Source organism: Tasmannia lanceolata, unplaced genomic scaffold (genome assembly GCF_043159265.1).
Source record: "Tasmannia lanceolata isolate RefF3 unplaced genomic scaffold, GAP_Taslan_0.1 ptg000006l, whole genome shotgun sequence".
Classification (NCBI taxonomy): domain Eukaryota; kingdom Viridiplantae; phylum Streptophyta; class Magnoliopsida; order Canellales; family Winteraceae; genus Tasmannia; species Tasmannia lanceolata.
Genome location: NW_027518683.1, coordinates 50,450,475 through 50,473,632, shown reverse-complemented (window position 1 = coordinate 50,473,632; position 23,158 = coordinate 50,450,475). Strand labels below are relative to the sequence as shown.

The 23,158-nt window shown below is 36.1% G+C and overlaps 1 protein-coding gene across 2 annotated transcripts; it reads left to right on the top strand.

Moving 5' to 3' along the window:
• Positions 1-4,259: 4,259 nt before the first annotated feature.
• Positions 4,260-22,443, top strand: LOC143880491 (serine/arginine-rich splicing factor RS2Z32-like). 2 transcript variants are annotated; one of them, XM_077383538.1, is made up of 9 exons: positions 4,260-4,359; positions 4,633-4,688; positions 5,435-5,488; positions 8,010-8,123; positions 8,928-8,967; positions 9,136-9,231; positions 19,213-19,409; positions 19,504-19,599; positions 21,841-22,443. In XM_077383538.1, exons 4-9 carry the CDS (start codon positions 8,017-8,019, stop codon positions 22,223-22,225), a joined length of 921 nt encoding a protein of 306 aa, XP_077239653.1. In that variant the 5' UTR covers positions 4,260-4,359; positions 4,633-4,688; positions 5,435-5,488; positions 8,010-8,016; the 3' UTR covers positions 22,226-22,443. The 2 variants fall into 2 exon arrangements, with proteins under 2 accessions (XP_077239653.1, XP_077239654.1); XM_077383539.1 differs by having other exon boundaries at positions 5,435-5,524.
• The last annotated feature ends 715 nt before the right edge of the window (positions 22,444-23,158 follow it).

Here is a 23,158-nt window from a genome sequence, read left to right as displayed (position 1 = left end):
GACTATGAGTTTAGGGTCTGCTTTTAAATGTTCAATTTTGAGTCCAATAATCAGTTTTGCACTCAAAATCCGAAACAAATATGGCCTAAATGTGATTAAAAGATGGAATTAAATATGGATGATGAAAATAATTAAATATGGCCTAAATGTGATGAAAAAAGTGATTTGTAATTCTCATAGAATTTTGGGAGAAATTCAAATAATTCTATCATTTTCTTTTCTGCTATATAGTATACTAGTAAAAAAACCCATGCGATGCACGGTCCGACAAAGAACTGTACGGACCACATCATAGGTTGATCCAAACCTTCCATGTGATGGAACACAACATCAATAGGTTTTGCCCGTAAAATCATTTCCATAGGCTGATCCTAGCCCTCCAATCTATAGAGGTTTCCATAATTAAAAAAGCATAAAGGAGGGGGGGTAAGATTGAAATTATGTGGCTTTAATGGGTGCCTTTGTTAAAAAGCATAAATGAGGGGGTAGGATTGAAAATATGTAGATTGAATGGGTGCCTTTGTTAAAAAAAAAGTCAAAAAAGTGATGTGTAATTCTCATAGAATTTTGGGAGAAATTCAAATAATTCTCTCATTTTCTCTTCTGCTATATAGTATACTAGTAAAAAACCCCGTGCGATGCACGTGCCGACAAAGAACTGTACGGACCACATCATAGGTTGATCCAAACCGTCCATATGATTGAACACAACATCAATAGGTTGTGCTCATAAAATCATTTCCATAGGCTAATCCTAGCCCTCCAATCTATAGAGGTTTCCATAATTAAAAAAAGCATAAAGGAAGGGGGTAGGAATTAAATTATGTGGCTTTAATGGGTGCCTTTGTTAAAAAGCATAAATGAGGGGTTATGATTGAAAATATGTGGGTTGAATGGGAGCCTTTGTTAAAATAGGTCAAAAAAAAGTTTCGGCCGAAATTTTATATCCAATAAAATATTCTTTTCTTTGTGGTACCAGATTTCGACCGAAATTTCAAAATTTCAGTGGTCCGAAACCGATACCGAAACTGAAATTTTAAACCATGCTCACTACCATATTTTGATAATGGCATGGAATCACATACTGGTTCTATTTCCTGACTGTGGCAAACCAAACAAAGGCATAAATCATTTTGTATTTCTTGAATAGCGTTGGAACTTCCAAGTAACAACGATGGTTTCAAATTATATATAGTGTGGTCCGAAACTGGTACCGAAACCGAAATTTTAAACCATGCTCACTACCATATTTTGATAATGGCACGGAATCACATACTGGTTCCATTGCCTGACTGTGGCAATCCAAACAAAGGCATAAATCATTTTGTATTTCTTGAATAGCGTAGGAACATCCAAGTAACAACAATTGTTTCAAATTATATGTAGTGCTAATGTCCTCAGTACCATATTTTATAATGGCACTACTCACCGTATTTTTATGATCGCACTCCTCACTTTATTAAAATGTAAGGGATGGCCCGTACCATAGGATGATCCAAACCGTCCATTAGATGGGCTACTGCCTAAATAGGTTGTGCCTCAAAAAGAATTTTCATAGGTTGATCCTAATCCTCCGATCTATAGAGGGTTATAGGTTGATCCAAACCGTCCATGTGATGGAACACAACATCAATCGGTTGTGCCCGTAAAATCATTTCCATAGGCTGATCCTAGCCCTCCAATCGATAGAGGTTTCCATAGGCTGATCCTAGCCCTCCAATCGATAGAGGTTTCCATAATTGTTGTTCCTTTTTAGGTGCCCGGAATCTGTCAATATTTTGCAAGTTGTCTGAAATGCGAAATATCAAGTAGTTTTGTCGTCATTGTCATATGTTTATACCTCTTCTTGGTAGTTTTTTCCATAATTGGCATAGACAGGTACCCGTGTCGGTACTTTTCGTATGAATAAGACAAAGAAATTGTGAGAAAAGCATAGACATCTAATAGAGACGTAAAATATCAGGAATATATTGACGATTTTACCCTCAAATAACGATTTTACCCTCAAATAATTTCTCACAGATGTAGATGTTAGATAGCAACAAAGGGTAAATGGTAAAAGAGTTATGCTGATGTGTAAATCTCAGATAAAAAGAAAAGAAATTTCTTTTTCCTCCCGCTATATTGTAGTGTATATATATATATCAAGGGGAAACGTTTTCTGCACGATACCTCAGATAAGTTATTTGAGCAAGAGCTCAAAAAAACATATGGGCCCACATTGTTTTGATGATCCAAAGCATTCATTTGGATAGTCCAAAGATAGATAGAGTGTGCACAAAAAATCTGCTCCACAGAATTATCCTAACCCTTCAATTTGTGGAGGTTAAAGTGGATGGGTATAAACCTCTACAAATCTGTCCATTTTAACCTCCAAAAATCGAAGGGTTAGGATGATCCTATGGAGTTGATTTTTTGGGCACACCCTATCTATGTAAGGGCCTATCAAATGAATGCTTTGGATCATCCAAACAATGTGGGCCCACATGATTTTTTGAGCTCTTGTTCTGATAACTTATCTGAGGTATCGTGCAGAAAATGTTTCGTCATATATCAAATGGTATTTCAAAGTTATTGGGCCTTGTAAAACATTGCCCTAACTTTTCACTTTTTCTACGAAAGCCCAAGGAGAATGATGACCTATTTTTTTCTGTTCGGAAAATGAACTATTTGAAAGATGAATGCATACCTCTATAATTCTTACAAAAAGGTTCATCATTCACTTACACTTACTGATTGATTCATCGTGTTGAATCTCGAAGCCAATTTGATCTCGCTAATCGCCTACTTGATTAAGCATGATGATCTCTTCTTTCTGCCGGTACTCACGGTCATACCCACCATATAGGGAAGGATTAAAGTCTTTAAATTGTTGGGACAAATTGCTATTGTGGATGAACAAATGGTGGAGATGTAAATGATCAAAGCAAGAAACATAGAGAAAATTTGAAAGATGTTTTGAAGAGAAAGGAAAGTACGCAAGGCAAGCCAAAGCTTTCTCTTAAAGACTTAAATTTCCCGCCTTATGCAGGTGGCTACCATGAAAATAAGTCCTGAGGATACAATGCCTATGCTAAGAACAAGGGCTTCACCCCAAGTTAAAAGCAACCAGCGTGCCCTAGAAAAAATAAGAAAAATATAGAGAAGTAAGAGAGGAGAAAGTCTTCTATAAAATGAGATCCCAAGCCTTCTTTTATAGAAGATGAAAAGACATTGAGGCACCCTTCAATTGAAAAATAACCTTTTGTTTAAAATAACACCTTTTCACAACAAGTTTCTTTTGAATGGAAATACTATTTCACAAAAACAAATGTCTCCTTAAAAGAAAAAAAACTCAATTTTATAAAATAAAATATTTTAAAAATATCCAACAACCATTACATAAGGCATTTAGCAGACCGGCTGTTGCACGAGAGAGCAGCCAAATAGCTCACTTTTCAACAGATTTTGTCTTATTCATTTAATTATTCTGAGGTGGCAGCTCTGTCATGCAATAGCCGGTTTGCAAAATGCCTTATGCGATGGTCCCTAGAAAGTCCCAAGAAAGTGACTCTCGACTAAGGACATAATGTCCGCCACATTCAGAATGACCATCCCATGCAAAAGAACGCACCAGGTTGTTTGGATATGTAGATTTTAGAATCCAGGTTTTGATTTGAAAACAGTGTAAAAGAGGGTTCATGATCAAGCTACTGTATGCTATCCTGACAGCGTTTCTTGGTTCTTAAGTAAGAAATCCAGGTTTTAGAAATCTCTCCCCCATCTTGAGATTTCTAAAACTTGGAAACAAGAGACGATCTCCTGGTCTCTTGCTGTCGGAGAGAAGGGTTAGAAGTCAAAAAGTGACAGCTACAATTTTGTGGAAATCCAATCAAAGATTCTAAAATCCGCGTATCCAAACGGCCTATAAGTGTCTTTAAGATGAGAGCATAAAAGTGACTTTGAATTAGCATTTCCCTATATTCCGTTTGGACACACCGGTGACAACCAAACATCCGTTCAAAAGGAAATATGAAGTTAATTACTTTTCTTTTTTTAGTAGCGACCAAGTGAACGTAGCTTCTATATGGAAAAGTTGTAGTGCACCTATTGATCCAAACCGTTCATTTGAGGGGCCTTGCTTTAGATCTCGTATGCCCCAAAACTCATTCCAATCACGCCCCACCATAACATCAAATAATATGTATTGTTTTTGTTGTTACGTGTGAACCGTTTTCTGTACACCGTCGAATTCTGTAAAATACATCTTGACCGTCCAACCATATCAACATCGCTCTATTTATGTTAAGTAAGAAAGAAAAAGTAGCACCCAAAGGAGAAGAAAAAGAGCCTAGGGTTTTGTCGGTGCACGCGTTTCAGGTATGCTATGATTTGGATTGAGTTGGATTTCTAGGTGATATGATCTGTTTTTTCGTGATTTTGGAATGGATTTATTTGGATGCCTTGATCTGTTTTTTGTTGATGTCACTGTAAATCTATCGTTCTGGTAGTTCTTGGATTAGAAAATTCGGAAATTGGTGGATTTTCTGTACTTATTTCCCTATTTATGCCTGTTTGAAGCGAGATCTTTGATTTTACTGCTTTTAGTTGAATTTAATTTTTATTGATCTGTTTTTTTATTTCTTCGCGTAGGTGTTGTTATTGTTCTTCAGCTCATAGGTCGATAGAATTTCTGTGTTAAGAATCAGGTTCGTTTCTTTAATTATTGTTTTTTTTTTTTTGGAAATTGTTGTTTTTTTCTTGGCATTATTTTGTGTACTCCGTAAAATCTGTATGGGGGATTCATTTTTTCTTGTTTGGTGATTTAGGGGGCATTTGGATACAAGGATTATGAAATCCTAGATTTCTAAATTTAAAACTTAGATTTTATCAGCTAAAATCGGAATTTTATAAGCTAAAACGTGGATTGAACAATCCTGAAAATGTACAATCCAGGTTTTAGCTTATAAAATCCAGGTTTAGCATGTAAAATAGAGGATTTTAAAATCCTGAATTATAAAATCCTTGTATCCAAACGGCAAGTTAGAGTTACAGAATCACGATACTTGAATGAGGGGTTTTGATCCATGAGAATTTCACCTTTTTTCTCCCAAATTTCGTTATGTTCTAATGTTTTTTTTTTCTTTTTTTTTTGGGTAATCCACTGGTTAATTTTTTGGATGCTTATGGTAGTTACAATTTCTCATCTTCAGCTGGGGTTTTTCATTTTCTATTTAAGCATAAAATTGTGAGCTTTGGGACATCTGAGAAGTTATTTTCTCTAGGATCTAGCTGGGCTATGGGGTTGAGAAGGGAGAGTCATCTCTATGCTACTTTAGATTTATTTGATTGCTATATTGGATTTATTTGGCTGGACTATTTGGTTGCTATATTAGCTTTAGACGGTACATATGATGGTTGAAGTGGATCTTCTTGTTTTCTGTATTACTTGCAGTTGTGCCTTGGTTTTCGGTGAACTGAGGTTCGGATTGGATTCTGGTCGGTCTCGGTAAGAGTATTTTTGCTAGTCCTGTTTGCTGATCTGGTTAGAATGCTTTCTGTGGCCGTATTCGTGTACTTGATTATCCAACTGCTCTATTTAATTACCTTTTTGCATAAGTTTAACTGATTTTGCTTTGATCCTCTTTGCAGTCCATTTGGAACTTATGACAATAAAGAAGCTTGAAATTTAATGCTGTTTTGTATAGGAAATATGTAGATCTTATTAGGAGGAATGCAAATACAAGGAAAAAAAATTTAAGCTTCTATTCACATTGAGGATAGTTTACGTGATTCACACGACATGCATTTATTGACTACCTGTCTGTACTCTTTGCCTCTTTGGCATGGCTTGATACCTAGAATATTTCATGTGGACTATTTAATTTTTGTTTGTTTCTTGCCTCCAAAAGTATAGATACTGAAAGTGGTAGACAGAGTATCACTACCAGTCCATGTAATTGTTTAGTATTCTTAAATAAGTAGCATAAACTATAAAATCAGACACTGTGAATAATATGAATAAGTCCTTCATTTTCCATCGCTTTCTTTTGATATGGTATATGTTCGATAAAAATAATATCTGGCATTATGTATATATTAGCTGAGGGGTTTTAGGTGAATGACTCCTTTTAACTAAATTTTTTTCCCTTGTGTCACCTAGCTATCTGGTTGGCATCTGGGTAGTACCATCGTTATTATTTTTGGTTTTGGGGACATTTTTTTTATAAACAAATAATTTCTTTGCCCTTTAGAAATTATGACAAACCATGTTTGTTTTACCTTATTTTATGATAAAATATGGTAAAATTTTTTCTTTTAATTACCCATTTCTTTAACCCAAAATCTTTGAGTGAATTAAAGAATTCAACTTAAGTTTCAAATTGGCAAATATTGGTTACAAATTCTTGTAAGTTAGCATGGCTCCCAAAATGCACATGTTGTTTCAAAACCCATGATTCTTCACTCTCTCAGAAACAAAGAGCAAAAGAAGACAGAAGGGAAAAGGGAAGATAGGTTGAGAGAAGGAAAAGAAGGAAGTAAAATCGAGAGATAAGAAAAAAAAATCCCCTACCTATTAAAAATTAGGCAATGGGGTAAGAAAATTAAGTTAGTGGATGCGGTTGCCTTAGCCATGGGTAAAAGCTTTATAAATCCTTGAACATGGTAATTGTCTAGGGCCTTTGTTGCCAAGGGATGTTGCTTTTTCACTAGCTGTCTTTGACAGCTATGATGCTATTTGGTGCTTGATGATATACCTGCATGGTATTGGACATGTCATTAATAAGAATTTTATTTTTCTTGTTTATTACCCCATTTTTTTGGAGTGTTTAGCTAAAGAGATAAGTTAGGATATGCACAAAAGAATAATTTGTTTATATTATTATTATGATAAAAAAATAATCGAGCGTCTTTGAGATGCATAGAATTATAGATTGCTTGAAGCGAATTATCAAGCACAGTATTACCCTCTCCGGAAAGGTAATATGTGGCTATTGCTACATTGACATCTGGGTCATGTCCCTGGTGTCCAAGGGTTCTGACACACCAATATCTATCACATGTCAACAAAATATAAATTGTGATTTGTAAAAAGGAGAAAAGCTGTGATATGAACAGAATAAAAAAAAGCCTCGGGGAAATTAAAAAAAGAAAAATATCATAATTACTTGTTCCACTAGGATATGTTTTCTATCCGTGAAGTTTTGAAAAAAAGCATTAAAGTGTCTTACTCTAGTGTCCTAGGCAGTTGGACAAGAGCACACAACTAGCTTTATGTCATTTTTTGGTCTTGTTGGGTTCTGTGCATGGTTGACAAGAAGGTCTAACAAGTCTGTCTTGTGACTTCTATGATAACCATAACTATGGTGGTACAATTCCTTTAGTATTTTGGCGCACGTGAACCCCTTTCAGATTGTTGTATTCAGTTTAGATGCATGAAAAGCTGTTCGAAGAGTCTTTGTTAAGCATGCCATCTTGTAATTATCTTGTAATTATCAAAAGTGTATTTAGTAACTTACTGGTGTTCTGTCATGAGTCTTTATTAAGCATGCCATCTTCTCATAATTATGAAAGTGTATTTAGTAAATTACCGGTGTTTTTTTTTTTTTTTTTTTTTTTTTGAATGGTTACTTACCGGTGTTCTTCCTCGAGTCTTTATTAAGCATGCCATCTCCTCATGCCTTTTGTCAGTGATCTGAATTAATATATGCTGATTGAAGGTTCTCTGCTTGTTATGACTTGATCTGTGGTAGTCTCAGATTACCCCACACCACGCTAAAAATGTTTTCAACATTACATAATCATGCCATATGGTTTGGTTACATTTATCCTTGTCCATCAATGTTTGCATTTTTCTTGTTTCAAATCAACGAAAGTTTTCATTTGTTTCATTCATGCAATCGTCTTGATTAAAATCCAAAGCAATATTTATGTTTGTACATTTCTGTTGTTAGTTCTAGTTAATGCATTCCAAAGCAATCTTGTGGGGATTATGGCATTCACTTATATTAGTCTTTTTATTTTTGCAGTGCAAAAATGCCTCGGTATGAAGATCGCTATGGTAGTACGCGCCTTTATGTTGGGCGATTGTCTTCTCGTACGCGTTCACGGGATCTGGACAATCTTTTCAGCAGATATGGAAGGTAATACAACACTTTTGTAAACTTGTTGGATTGGTTTCATAATAAATAAGAATACTACGATGATTCTTAATGTCTTTCGTGGTAGTGTTATGCTTGTGATATCATCCTTTCAACTCAGAACAAATGTATTCAACAAATGCCTTATTTTTTTGGCCTCTATCTCTTCTTTTCAACGCGTCATTTGATGCAGTCTTCACTCCTCAATATGTACTTTTAAAACATGTGTGTGTATTGTAGCCTTGCATTAATTTGCACAGCTTCGTATGAGTTTGGTTGATTGATGTCAGCCAGCGAGCACATTTTCTTTGGTCACAGCCAATTGCTTCCTTTGCATTGGGTGATTCTCTGTGTCTGTGATGGAGTTGGTGATGGCCTTAAGTTTGATTTGTAGTCATTCGGTGTGGGTAGGATGTGTCTCTCGCTTAGGTGTTAGGGGACATTTAGACCTTTGCCAAGCCTAATTTCTGTGCTTGGAATATATGTTTTCTTTTCTTTATGCTATGTGTGAGAAGGCTGCAACTCCAGGTGTCGCGTGTTTTAACTTGAATGATGTTGTTGAAGGTTTCTGGGCTTTTGCCTAACCTGGAGGTCTATGGTGAGAGGGTGCCCTTGGTGGAATTGGTGGCTATTCTTGCAGAGTTTATAGGAGACTTATGGCGATTCTTTCTGTAATTATTGCGTGTTTTTATGGAAATGGCAACAATGACAAAGTGGTGTTTAGTTCATCTTCTGAGGGGCGAAGTATCAAACCCTTCGGTACTTAAGTCATGATGGCCTTACTGTTTGTGAAAAACGTTTCCGCAGAGTACGAGATGTGGATTTGAAGCACGATTTCGCCTTTATTGTATGTACATCTGCACTCACTTTAGTACCTCTACTTTCTTTTTCCTGTCTTAGTGTGATGATTAATATTTTTGTTATTCAGTCTCCTCTATAGGGGTGTGTCCCCATTTTATTGTTCAGACATGAGCCACTTCCGTGCTTTTTCTTGTTATTGGGACTGTTTATATAGGAATTCAGTGATCCTCGAGATGCGGACGATGCAAGATACAGCTTAAATGGTCGAGAATTCGATGGAAGCTGTCTTATCGTGGAATTTGCGAAGGGGGTTAGTTTCTTATTCTGTGTATATTGCTCTGTATTTGCTTTTTGTTTTCTTTTCTACAATATTGTGATTAGTAGACTGTAAAGTTATTACTTTCTTTTTGTCAAGACTGGTCTGGTTAAGAGTTATATGTAGTGTCACAGGTATGTTAATGAGATGGAGAATATGAATATGTTTAGCAAACAATGAGTCTCGTATAAGTATTTTATGTGCAAAAAATCACAGGAGAATATAAATATGTTTAGCAAACAATGAAGTGTCGTATTTGTATTTTGTATGTGCAAAAAATGGCTAGGCAACTGTGCATACCTCGCAAGATCTCTACACAAAAACACTACTCCTCTGTTTGGATATGTGGATTTCAGAATCCAGGTTTTAGTTTGAAAGCAGTGTAAAATTCTGGATTTTACAATGGAAGTAGGTTGCAGATGTGGGGGAAGTAGGCTGCAAATCAAGGGTTTAAGAAATCTAGGTTTTAGAAACTCACCCCCATCCTGAGATTTCTAAAATCTGGAAACAGGGGCGATCTCCTCCTCTCTTGCTCGACAAAAAGAAGGGCGAAAAATCAGAAAACGACCGGCGGTCTCCTCCTCTCGTCTCCCATCCACGATTTTGAGGAAATCCAAGATTCTAAAATCCGCGTATCCAAACGGCCCCTACAAAAAAAAAATGTTCTTGTAAGGATCCTGGTTTCTCGGAGAGTTTCATAACCATAATTTTTCCTCCCTATGCGGTGCTGACATTTCTAATGTGACTTTGTGTTCCATCTGTAATTGGTGAAAACTGAATGCAAGTAGAATCATATTGAGCAGAAAATTTGAAGATACTGCTGTTGATATCATGGAAGGGCATCTGTACAACTTAGGAGTGACATGTTTGGAGAAGATTGGTTTTGATGTTGCTGGGGAATAGTCAAATATTCTGCTCTCAATAAATATTTACATGACATTCACTTTCAAACATTTATATTCCTCTCGAAGGGCAGTTGCCACCCTGGTGAATGAAGAGAAAATCTGCTGAAAAGTGTGCCTGTGTGGCTGCTCTAACATGCAACAGATCATCGCGAAATGCCTTTTGCGATGGGGACGCTAGATCCTAAAATGAGCCCGTTTGGGAACGGTGCCTCATTTTCCGAGTCCATTTGGGAATGATCTCTTACCTTCCTTGAGCCCGTTTGGGAACGGTGTCTCATTTTTTGACTACAGTGTCCCATCCTCTTTGGGCCCGTATGACTACGGTGTCCCATTTCCTTTGAGCCCGTACAATTACGATGTCTCATTCTCTTCGAGTCCATACGACTATGGTCTCATATCCTTTTGGGCCTGTCTGACTACTATGTCCCATATCCTTTTGGGCCCGTATGACTACGCTGTCCAATTTCCTTTGAGCCCGTATAACTACGGTGTCTCATTCTCTTCGAGTTCATACGACTATGGTTTCTTATCCTTTTGGGCCTATGACTACAGTGTCCCATTCCCTTTGGGCCTGTATGATTATGGTGCCCCATTTCCTTTGAGCCCGTACAACTACGGTGTCTCATTCTCTTCGAGTCCTTACGACTATGGTCTCTTATCTTTTTGGGCCTGTATGACTACAGTCACATCCCCTTTGGGCCCGTACAACTACGGTGTCTCATTCTCTCCGAGTCCATTTGGGAATGGTCTCTTATCCTCTTTGGGTCCGTATGACTACGGTGTCCCATTTTCTTTGAGCCCGTACAACTACGGTCTCATTTTCTTCGAGTCTATACGACTATGGTCTCTTATCCTTTTGGGCCTGTATGACTACAGTGTCCCATTCCCTTTGGGCCCGTATGACTACGATGTCCCATTTTCTTTGAGCCCGTACAACTACGGTGTCTCATTCTTTTCGAGTCCATACGACTATGGTCTCTTATCCTTTTGGGCCTGTATGACTACAGTGTCCCATTCCCTTTGGGCTCGTATGACTACGGTGTCCCATTCCCTTTGAGCCCGTGCAACTATGGTGTCTCATTCTCTTCGAGTCCATATGGCTATGATCTCTTATTCCATTTGAGCCCGTACAACTACGGTGTCTCATTCTCTTTGAATCCATTCAAAAGTGAAATCTCATTTTTTCAGTGCCCGTTTGTAAACGGCGCTGCATCATGATTATTTTTTATTCTAAGTTGCGTGATTTCCGCTATTAGATTGAATTCAGTTCTCCATTATTCTGAACTACCAGCTCATGGTATTAAGAATAAATGATTTTTTATTACATTCCAATTTTAGGACTTCGTTTAAGGTCTTGCATTAGGTAGTATATGTTTGTATTTAGGTTGCATTATGTATAGTGAATCTTTAGTTGATTAAAGCTACGCAAAATGGCTTTATCATTTTTGCTTTGGTATTCGATGACTACGTCATCTCTACCAAAGAGGTGCATCTGTAGACACCTCCATTTTGCTACGCTTTAAAAAGCGAAATGTTTGTTTAGTCTGTGTCAGTCATCTGCATTAGGTTGGGCATTCTTGCATTTTAAGGTAAATTTCACCTCATTTTAGGTGTCTTAAAGTACATTTGCAATCCCGAATGTCTCTATGGGGTTTCATTGATTACCGGAAGATGATAATTCAAGTTTCTAATCAAGTGGGAAAACCTGCTATTTTTGGAGTTTTTCAACGTTAAATCTATTTTTGTAACTCAGGGGTATTTTGGTCATTTCCCATGTGTCTTAGATTATCTCGAACGTATGTCTAAGAAATTATGACCGATTTCAAGTGTTTTAAGAAACCTGCTATTTTTGGAATTTCTAATGATTTTTCATAATTTCACCCATTTTTGCACCACAGGGGTAATTTGGTCATTTCCAGTGTGTCTCATTTGACCCCCGGGTTGTGTCTGTTAAATCTTGAGTTATTTCATATATTTTGAAAAACCTGCTAAATATAAAATTTCTCAGGGGTTTTACTTGTTTTGGAAATTTTGTGTGTCGAAGGCATTTTGGGCATTTCAAGGGATTCCAAGTGATCATGTCTGATAACACCCACCAAAAGAAGCGAACTTAAAAACTTTCTATTTTTGAAGTTTTCCCATGAAAACTTTCCATTTTTAACTTTCCCTTTACGGGTGATCCAATATGAGGGTATTTTGGTCGCTTTTAGCTGCGTATTGGTCAAATAGGAGTATTTTGGTCCAAAAAGTTGTTTTTTCTAAAGAGGGTGGTTCAACCATGTGGGGGGGTGCACCATAATGTCATATGGGCTGGGCCCAATAATAAAAAATTCGAATTTGATTGGAAAGAGGGTTGATTCTTTTGAAAAAGTCCATAAAATACATCATAAAAAACCCATTAACCTAAAGAGCCCATAAACCAAAAAACCCACGGACTAAAGCCCATGTGGGAACCACATGTGTGGTTCGGCCACATGGGTTGGGCGTCCAAACATGTGGTTCACACATGTTGGGCGTCCAGAATTTGGAGGAGATTTGATTGGATTTGGTTGCTAAAAATAAAAGAAATGGCTAATATGGCCAGGTTAGTAAAATAACCATAATTTTTCACATACTTGTCCAAAAAATTTGCAATTTTTTTGTTGGAAAGATCTTGAAAAGATCAACTTTCTAGTTTATGACTTTTTCCGATTCTGCCCCTAAATAGGTAAAAAATGAGCTCCAACGTTGGACAGTCTTTTTTGGACGGGAATCTTTCATAAAAAGGTTTGTTTCCAATAATGAGTGAGCTTCTAGAATAATATCTCTTGTGCATAATAGCATGCCTTGTTTTGCAAATAATCCTAATTAGAAGCTAATCTAATTTAGACAGAAAAGGAAAGAAAGAAAGAAAAAAATAGGAAACTTACTACGTATGGAGTCCTCACATTGGAAACTACTTCTTCTTATCAAACTCTTACTTTTTCTATATAAACAATACACAACCCTAGGGGATAGAGCTTGCAAAAATGTCCAACTTAGCCTCCTTGGGAAAACGTCCAATCTTGATTGGGGTGTGGAGATCATCTTCCACACTTCATCTTCTTCAAAGTTCCATATTATTTCTTCCATCCTTCTTCTAAATTCAATATATTAGAGATGATTGTTCTTCGGGGTTTTTCCAGCATTTATAAGGGTGTGACAAAGCGAATATCCCGGATTTACACAACCTAGAGACAAGGATTTGCGATCAGCGGTAGGTGTTCTTTCTCTTTTCAATCTTAGATTTAGAAAAGCATGTTTATGATTGATTTTGGGGTTTATTTTCGTATATGGCTATATGGATGAATTTTTGAGTGAAATTTTAGTATGTTGGAATATGAATCATAATCTTTTAAATTCGAGATTTTTACTGGAAAATTAATTTTTCTCCATTAAAAATCAATTTTCTTTGATTTTCTTTCAATATGGGTTTCAAACTTGGTTTTAAAAGCAAGTCATGCAAATCTTGGAGTTTCTCTAAAACAAGTATTTTCTGAGATTAAAGTAAATTCAAAAATTTCTGGAAAATCCAATTTCCAGCAATAGTTGACTTGCTTTATTTTTTGTTTTATTTTTCGAACTGTAACCTAGAAAAGGGTTATTTCTCGACAAATAAAATAAAAAACGAATCAAATCAAGTCAAAACTGGTTGAAATTTAGTTCCCAGTTGTTTTTTAATATTTCCAGATCTCTCAAGAAATTTCGGAAATTTTTGAATTTATTTGATCTTATTTTGAATTATTTTAAAATTGGCTTAATTTTAATAAATATCAAATGGATTTGAAAAAAACTCATGAAACTTTCCAGATAATGAGTTTATACATATTTATAATTTTTGATGAAATAAAATTTCAAAAAATTTGTTTTCATCATTGTTTTATACTCGAAGCTTCGTTTTGTGTGCGGTAAGTTTTTTCCATACTAAAATTAATAATTTTTAGAATTTTTCTTTACAAACCAGTAATATATATTACTAGTATGTTAGAGAAAAAATTTCATGAGTTTTTATGAAGTTTTGATATGGTTTTTGAATTTTTCATGATAAACGGGTTTGAATTTCAAGAAAACCATTGGTCTTTTTCATAAAAATTGAGTTTCTGGAGATATATTGGTTTTCGGGTTCTAAAATATTATGACTCATATTTAGTCTATTTTAATTTTTTAATTTTTTAAGTTCGCTTCTTTTGGTTGGTGATATCAAACATGATCACTTGGAATCCCCTGAAAATGCTGTCAATAATATATATATTCCTAAAATCATGAGATAATTTTCTCATGAATTCTAAAATCATGAGAAAATTATGATAGATTAAATATGAATCATAATATTTTTCATCCAAATTTCAGATCCCGAAAATCAATATATCTCCAGAAACTCAATTTTTATAAAAAAGACCAATGGTTTTCTTGAAATTCAAACCCGTTTATCATGAAAAATTCAAAAATCATATCAAAACTTCATAAAAACTCATGGTTTTCTTGAAATTCAAACCCGTTTATCATGAAAATTTTGAAAATCATATCAAAACTTCATAAAGACTCATAAATTTTTTTCTAACATACCAGTAATATATATTACTGGTTTGTAAAGAAAAATTTCAAAAATTATTAATTTTAGTATGGAAAATACTTTTTTTTTTGAATGGTAACAGGATTCATTAAAAAGAAGACTGAGAAGGTCCACCTTCAAGTATAAAGACACATATACAAACCAAGAAAACAGAAACAACCCCGCAATTATACAATTAGGGCGGTAAAAAATACTTACCGCACACAAAACGAAGCTTCAAGTTTAAAACAATGATGAAAATAAATTTTTCGAAATTTTATTTCATAGAAAATTATAAATATGTCTAAACTCGTGATCTGGAAAGTTTCATGAGTTTTCAAATCTATTTGATATTTATTGAAATTAAGCCAATTTTAAAATAATTTAAAATAAGATCAAATAAATTCGAAAAATTTCAAAATTCCTTGAGAGATATGAAAATATTAAAAAACAACTGAAAACTAAATTTCATCTAATTTTGACTTGATTTGATTCGTTTTTTATTTTATTTGTTGAGAAATAATCCTTTTCTAGGCTACCGTTTGAAAAATAAAGCAAACAATAAAACAAGTCAACCATGGCTGGAAATTGGGTTTTCCAGAAGTTTTTGAATTTACTTTAATCTCAGAAAATACTTGTTTTAGAGAAACTCTAAAATTTGCATAACTTGCTTTTAAAACCAAGTTTGAAACCGATATTGAAAGAAAATCAAAGAAAATTAATTTTTAATGGATGAAAATTAATTTTCCAGTAAAAATCTGGAATTTAAAAGATTATGATTCATATTCTAACATACTAAAATGTCATTAAAAAATTCATCCATATAGGCCATATACGAAAATAAACCCTAAAATCAATCTTAAACATGCTTTTCTAAATCTAAGATTGAAAAGAAAAAGAACACCTACCGCTGATCACAGATCCTTGTCTCTAGGGTGTATAAATCCGGGATATTCGCTTTGTCACCCCCTTATAAACGCTGGAAAAATTCCGAAGTACAATCCAATAATCTCTAATATATTGAATTTAGAAGAAGGATGGAAGAAATAATATGAAACTTTGAAGACGATGAAGTGTGGAAGATGATCTCCACACCCCAATCAAGATGGGACGTTTTCCCAAGAAGGATGCCAAGTTGGACGTTTTGGCAAGCTCTATCCCCTAGGGTTGTGTGTTGTTTATATAGAAAAAGTAAGAGTTTGATAAGAAGAGGTAGTTTCCAATGTGAGGACGCCATACGTAGTAAGTTTCCTATTATTTTCTTTCTAAATTAGATTAGCTTCTAATTAGGATTACTTGCAAAGCAAGGCATGCTATTATGCACAAGAGAGATTATTATAGAAGCTCACTCATTATTGGAAACAAACCTTTTATGAAAAATTCCCGTCTAAAAATGACTGCCCAACGTTGGAGCTCATTTTTGACCTATTTAGGGGTAGTATCAAGAAAAGTCGTAAACTAGAAAGTTGTAGATCTTTTCTAGATCTTTCCAACAAGTAAAGTTGCAAATTTTTTGGACACGTATGTAAAAAGTTATGGCCATTTTACTAACCTAACCATATTAGCTATTTCTTTTATTTTTAGCAACCAAATCCAATCAAATCTCCTCTAAATTTTGGATGCCCAACATGTGGACCACATGTTTGGACGCCTAACCCATGTGGCTGAACCACACATGTGGTTCCCACATGGGCTTTTTGGTTCATGGGCTCTTTAAGTTCATGGGCTTTTTAGGGTGTGTTTTTTGGATTTTTTCAAAAGAATCAACCCTCTTTCCTATCAAATTCGAATTTTTTATTATTGGGCCCAGCTCATATGAATTATGATGCACCCCAACACATGGTTGTACCACTCTCTTTAGAAAAAATAACTTTTTTGGACCAAAATACCCCTATTGGACCAATACGCACCTAAAAGCGACCAAAATACCCTCAAATTGGATCACCCTTAAGGGGAAAGTTAAAAATGGAAAGTTTTCATGAGATAACTTCAAAAATAGAAAGTTTTTAAGTTCGTTTTTTTTTTGGGTGATATCAAACATGATCACTTGGAATCTCCTGAAAATGCTGTCAATAATCTTGTGCCGACTCACGTAGTACCGTCACCAGGAAATCTCAATGCTTAGACAACTCAGGGTTCAAAGAAGCACAGGTCTGGCTGTTATGAAAAGAATCAGAAGTTGAAAGTACCTGTATCGTTTTGCGTACGGTAAAGGTTTTTCATATCTAAGTCTTAAGGTGTCCTAGAGTTAGGAGTCCAGTCTCATCACGGCCTATTGCTATTGATAGCAACTGAGCCTTAGATTCGTTTCATTACTTTATCCCTTTTTCCCTATAGGACAAGCCTAGTTAACCAAGGATATAGGGCCCACTTGCATTAGTCTAGGGGATGTTTTGCACTTAGATAGGACCATATAACATTTTAGATGGAGTCCTAGGATAATAAAATATACTCAACTTAAATTAAATAATTTCTCTAAAACTGTTGAAATAGTCTATCAAGTCTAGATCAGTGTCCTAGATGTCTTAGGCATATAGCTTAGTTTAGGCCACTGAACTACGTTGACTCTAATCCCGGTGAGGCTTGGGTACGTAGGCAGCTTGGATGCTGGGATGACATTCAATGCACGAGTCGGCCCTACACACTTCAGTAGGGTTTTATTTTGTTTATTTCTTTATCATTTTTCAAACCCTAAATTAAATTGATCAAATTATCTAGGATTTTTTCCCAAAATTAGATTCTGGGAGAACTTTCACCTAGATCGAATCAAACCAATTTAAGAGAATCAAAAGACGCATCTAGGAGTCACATCGAAATTAGATCATCTAGGATATGTGTCCCGTAGTTTGCACATCAAGAGAGTTTAAAATGAGCCTTTTAAAAGAAATTTAAATGAGTTAATCTTTGGAATTGAAGACCGGATTATCGGGCAAGAATGGTGCATATGGTGGTAATCCGTCTTACCTTTCGTTCTCGTAATTAGGTAAAGAATCTAAGACTTCTGGGATCGCAAATTATTGCAGTGTCACTTATGGGTCCTAGGTCTCTTACCTAGGTGACGACTCTGATCATTCTTTTTTGCGTGAAATTCAGATTGCTTTAGTGATTTCAAGTTCACGGAAAAGATGATTCATATCAATAAAAAAACACACGCCATTCGCGTGGGTACGAGAGACCAAGAGAGAGAGGCGGTTCGCCACCCCGCCCTCACGGGATCGGGTCCCCACACATATCCCTAAATATAAATATGGTATTTATTTAATAAACTAATAAATTTTAAAATTAATCAATTATAATCTAAAACAAACTTGAGATAATCAAATAACAACACATAAATCTAATCTAGTTCTCTTCCCTCTCCAATATACAACGAGAAAGGGAGACCATACAATGAATATAGTATTGGAATAAGAGTTTGTTTAGGATTTTAGGTTTACGGGGAAGGATATAACGACAAATATTAGTTAAAGAAGAGCTAAAAGACGAGTTAATAATAAAAGAGAAACAATATTCAATAATAAAACAGAATTTCACACTTGAAAATGTACAAAAACCTATCTACACGCCCACATTAACTCTAACACTCCTAGCAGTACATTTAAAGTGTCCAAAGGAGTGTCGTGTCAGACACGGCACGCCACACGTGTCAGGAATAAATTGAAAGTGTCGGCCAAATCATAGGTGTTAATTTGGCTTTATTATGTCAATTAATTAGATTTTTCATGTAAAATTTCTCAAAATATCACAAGTAAGAACACGCAGCGGAATGAGAGGATTCTGCATGTTTTAAATGCCTTTTAGCCTCAACCACAATTACATGGTGTTTTAACTTGCCTTTTATGTCAATTAATTAGATTGTTGACATTAAAAAAAACTTAAAATATTACAAGTAAGAGCACATAGCGGAACGAGAGGATTCTACATGTTTTAAATGCTTGTTAGCCCCAACCACTGTTACACTGTACTAACAACGTCTAGTGCTACCTTGTTTGTTTGTGGACTACAACAACCCCCATTTTGCAATAGTTACTTCTGAGTTTTGGCGTAATCATTCCACATAGAAATGACTTCTTTATTTTATTATTATTATTTTGTTGATTTTTTGTAACTATTCTGGCAACCATTGTGTGACAACAGTGATAAATGGTTTTTATTTATTTTTCTTTTTTTTGGTTAACTCTTTTACTTCCTTGCAAATGGGGTTGGGTGTTGGGGGTAAGGTTTGGAATGTTTTGAGCATTAGGAGGCATTTGATTAATTATGCCAGCCTTTGGTTGTAGATATAGCCATAATCTAAGCATGCATTTATGGGACTGGTATCTATTTGATACTACTGTAAGTGTTCCATAGCCCAGAACCAGTAAACCAAGAACAATTCGGTGACAGGAGTTGTGTTTTTTTCATATTTCCTATGCAGTGGCATGTTTTCATTTCTGACTTCTAACATCTTTTTGGCTCTGTTTATATACATAATGGCAATGTTAACATGTCTGGATGTAGGGACCACGTGGCTCCAGTGATTCAAGAGAATATCTGGGAAGAGGTCCTTCTCCGGGATCAGGTCGATGCTTCAATTGTGGTCTTGATGGCCACTGGGCTCGAGATTGCAAAGCTGGTGACTGGAAGAACAAGTGTTATCGCTGTGGAGAAAGAGGCCATATAGAAAGGAACTGCAAGAACAGTCCGAAGAATCTCAAGTATTTTCAGTTTTTAATCCGCTTTAGGTTGTTTGTATATTAATACATAGATATGGTTTGGTCATTTGATGGATATGGTGTAATCACGTTGCAGACGCGGACGAAGTTACTCTCGATCACCTTCGAGATCACCATCTCCTCGTCGTGGCAGAAGCCGAAGCAGAAGTTACAGCCGAAGCCGCAGTTACAGGTTTGTTAATCTTGTTTTTTCTTTTTTTTTGAAAGTTTGGGTTTGTTAATCTTATTACTTTCTCTAATCAAGGTGGAGCACAGCCAGCTATTTTATCTTCAGAAGCATTGCTTTTGGAGCTTGTTTTGATTAATTCTAGTGAAGCAGACTTGAACTGCTACTTACTTACTAACCTACCATATGAACTCCATAGTTGAGAAATTCCAATTCTTGAGGCACCTTGGGCCAAAACACATGGATGATTCACTATGGATATGCTAAATCTAAAAGAGTCAGCATTTAAGAATCATCTTAGTGAGAGGTTCATCTGAAAGAGGCAAAAATTTGAGTTTTCTGGCATGTCATTTATTTTCATTCCTTTGACAATTCTAATTTTTGCCATTCGAAAAAAGAAGAAGAAGAAAGAATTCTAATTGTTTAGGGAAATGATATCAGCACAACCATGCTTTGTTATTTGCAGTTTTGCACTAAAGCATATTGTCTAAAGAGCTATCCAAATGTTATTACAGTTCCCAACAAGCTCTTACAAGACATTTTGAAAAGAAAAGAAAAGCTAGGACCGTGCAATTATTTTTAAACATGGTTGTGCTGATATCATTTCCCATTGTGATAAATCGACCCCCATATATCTTAAATCGACCCCCATATAAGGCAATGCTGAGAGAGAGAGAGAGAGAGATGAGAGAGAGAGAGAGATATGGGGGTTGATTTAAGATATTAGGGGGTCGATTTATCACTGTCCATTGTTTATTGTCAAGCGTATTTCTGTATATGCCTTCTAAAAGCATGTACCTGCCATGAGGGATATTTATTGTCATTTTTATGCTCTTAACATGATTTTAGGAATTTGGACTGTTCCTAGGACCTATAACACAGTTCTAAAGCTCAGATAAGTTGGTTTACACCGTAAGTTAGTGTAGTTTGGTTATGTCCTAATCGAGTTTGAAAAATGCATAGGCTCTAACCTATTGAGTTTGGGAAAGGCATGCTTTGCTTGAGGTTTGCTTCCACTGAAGGACTTGGTCAAACTGGTTTATCATTGATAACCTTGGTTTGGTCTGATTCGTCTGGTTAGGCTTGTTTAGTGCCATCTTCTTATCAGTCAATACAGGGTTGTCTTATCTACACATGAAATCAGATGTTTTTGTTTGCCCTGGGGTAGAGCTCGCTATGTAGCTCCAGCAGCAACATCAGTATAAACATATCATTTCTTGTATTAAATAATGATGATACTCCAATTGACTGTGCTTTAGAAAGTGGAATGGGGTCTTGAGTTTTGGTTTTGGAGATTGCTGCCTCATGGCTGCAGTGGTGTTTGACACCTAGGGGTGCAACGCTGGTCGATTTTTTGAATTCGGGTTGAGCTTTTACCATAAAATCAGGTTGGGTTCGGGTTGACTCCAATCCATTAGAAAAAGCTCAACCCAGCTCAACCCCAATTGCACCCGTATAGACATCTGGTATGGAAATGAGCCCCTTGCTTGGCATGGTAGCTTTTATATATGATATGTTAGTTGCTGATCACATTGGTAGATCCTGGGTAATGAGTGGTAGGATGTTCTCCAGCTACAGTACAAGTTGGTACCAGAAAAAGTCAGCTACCGGCTAACCCTTTTATTTCCATTATGTTATTTCTGGTGTATGAACCAGTTTCTGGATAAAAGAATGTACATACTAATAAGAATATTTGATCATTTGACTCTCTATGCATACTGTTGAAATGTCTCTGCTTCTTGATTTAGCATTAACTTCATCTGTGGTGGTTGTCTTTTTATTACGGTATTTTTTTGTATGAACCAGTATGTGTGCTTTCCGAGGGGCTTGTTTTATGTAGGGAAATGATATCAGCACAACCATGATTTAATAATTGCACAGACCCAGCTTGTCTTTTCTTGTTTAATTGGCTTGTGAGAGTTTTTTGGGAAATTTAATAACCTTTTGACAGCTCTTTAAATGCTAAAAGGCAAGATGCTTTAGTGAAGAAAATCAAAACATAGTTGTGCTGATATTATTTCCCTTTATATATTGTCAATTCAATTCTTTTCAATTCCATTTGCACGGATTTGAAAGTAATGGGAGGTTTAAAGCTTGCCAATTTCATTTGAGTGATCCAAGGATGGCTGGATAAAAAGTTGCATATATTAATAAGAATATTTCATAATTTAACTCTCTTTGCTTACTGTGGAAATGTCTGTGCTTTCTTGATTTAGTATTAATTTCATCTGTGGTTTTTGTCACCAGTCGATCCAGGTCACCTCCGAGGAAGGAGAGACGCATCGAGCATGACGAGAGAGGGAGATCAAGGAGTCCTCGAGACAGCCCAAGTCCCAAGCCAAAGAAGAGTCCGCCCACATCCAAAGGGAGGAAGCGCAGTCCCTCTCCTGATGAGGAAAGCCCACGAGAAAGGGTGAGCCCCCCACCCAAGGAGCATGGGTCGGATTACAGCGGGAGTCCCCGGGAGAATAGCAGAAGCCCAATCAGCCCCGATCGGAGGCACCAAAGCGCTGAGCCTAACGACGTTAGCACAAGCCCCAGGGATGACAGGAGCCCTGCCAATGATGACGATGATGATGATAACCGTGGCTCACCTAGGGGCAGTGAGTCTCCTTCCAGTCCTCAAGACTAAATTATCGTGTCCTTCAGTTTTAGAACGATCTAGCTTCCTGTTTTTATTAAAATCTTGGTATTGAACTTCACAAACTAGAAATCTGCTATCTGGAAACCTTTTGAACAGAGTAGGTGAGAGGAATTTTGTACGAATTCTTCAAGGATTGCTCGACTGGACTGTCTTAACCTAAATGCTTGTGTTATCAACAGGATGGTGTATTCCATTGTGCTTGAAAACCCCTGTGCTCGTGGTTAATTTTCATTTTTTTCTGGTGCAACTTGGTTTGATTTTTCAAAATTCAGGTTCAGCTTTTACCTTGAAATCGGCCCGGTTCCCTGTAGATACCAATTCGTTTTTTAGAAAAAGCTCAACCTGGCCCAACCGAGTTGCACACATTGTGGATCTTCAATGACCCAAGGTTTATACCATTATTCCCAATATTAAGTTTTTTTAAGTGTTGTTTGTTGCTGACCGGTGATTTTCCATAGTTAATAATTGTATCAGATGGGTGGTCCAGAACCATGCCTCGTTGTCTTTACAGTGAGGTGCCTTGCATTTACACAGAGGCACCTAGACTTGTGCATCGTTTTTACATTCAACAAATGTACAATCTAGGCTTCATCTTAAAATATCTAGGTATCGCTTAAAAGATCCAGGTTTAACTTCTAAAATCTAGGATTTTACAATTCTGAATTATAAATCCTTCATCCTTGTATCCAAACAATCCCTAAGGCCAGGTTTGCTTGACATGAAATTTTTTCCTTGGATTTTTCATTTATCAACTGTTGGGATACGCGGAATTTTAGAATCTGGGATTTCTTCAAAATTGTAGCTAAGAGATAAGATAAGTGGACCAGCTGTCGTTTTTAACTCGTTTTTTACTTTTCACCCTTCTTTCCGTCAGCAAGAGAGTAGCAAATCCTCCCATATTTCTAGGTTTTAGAAATATCA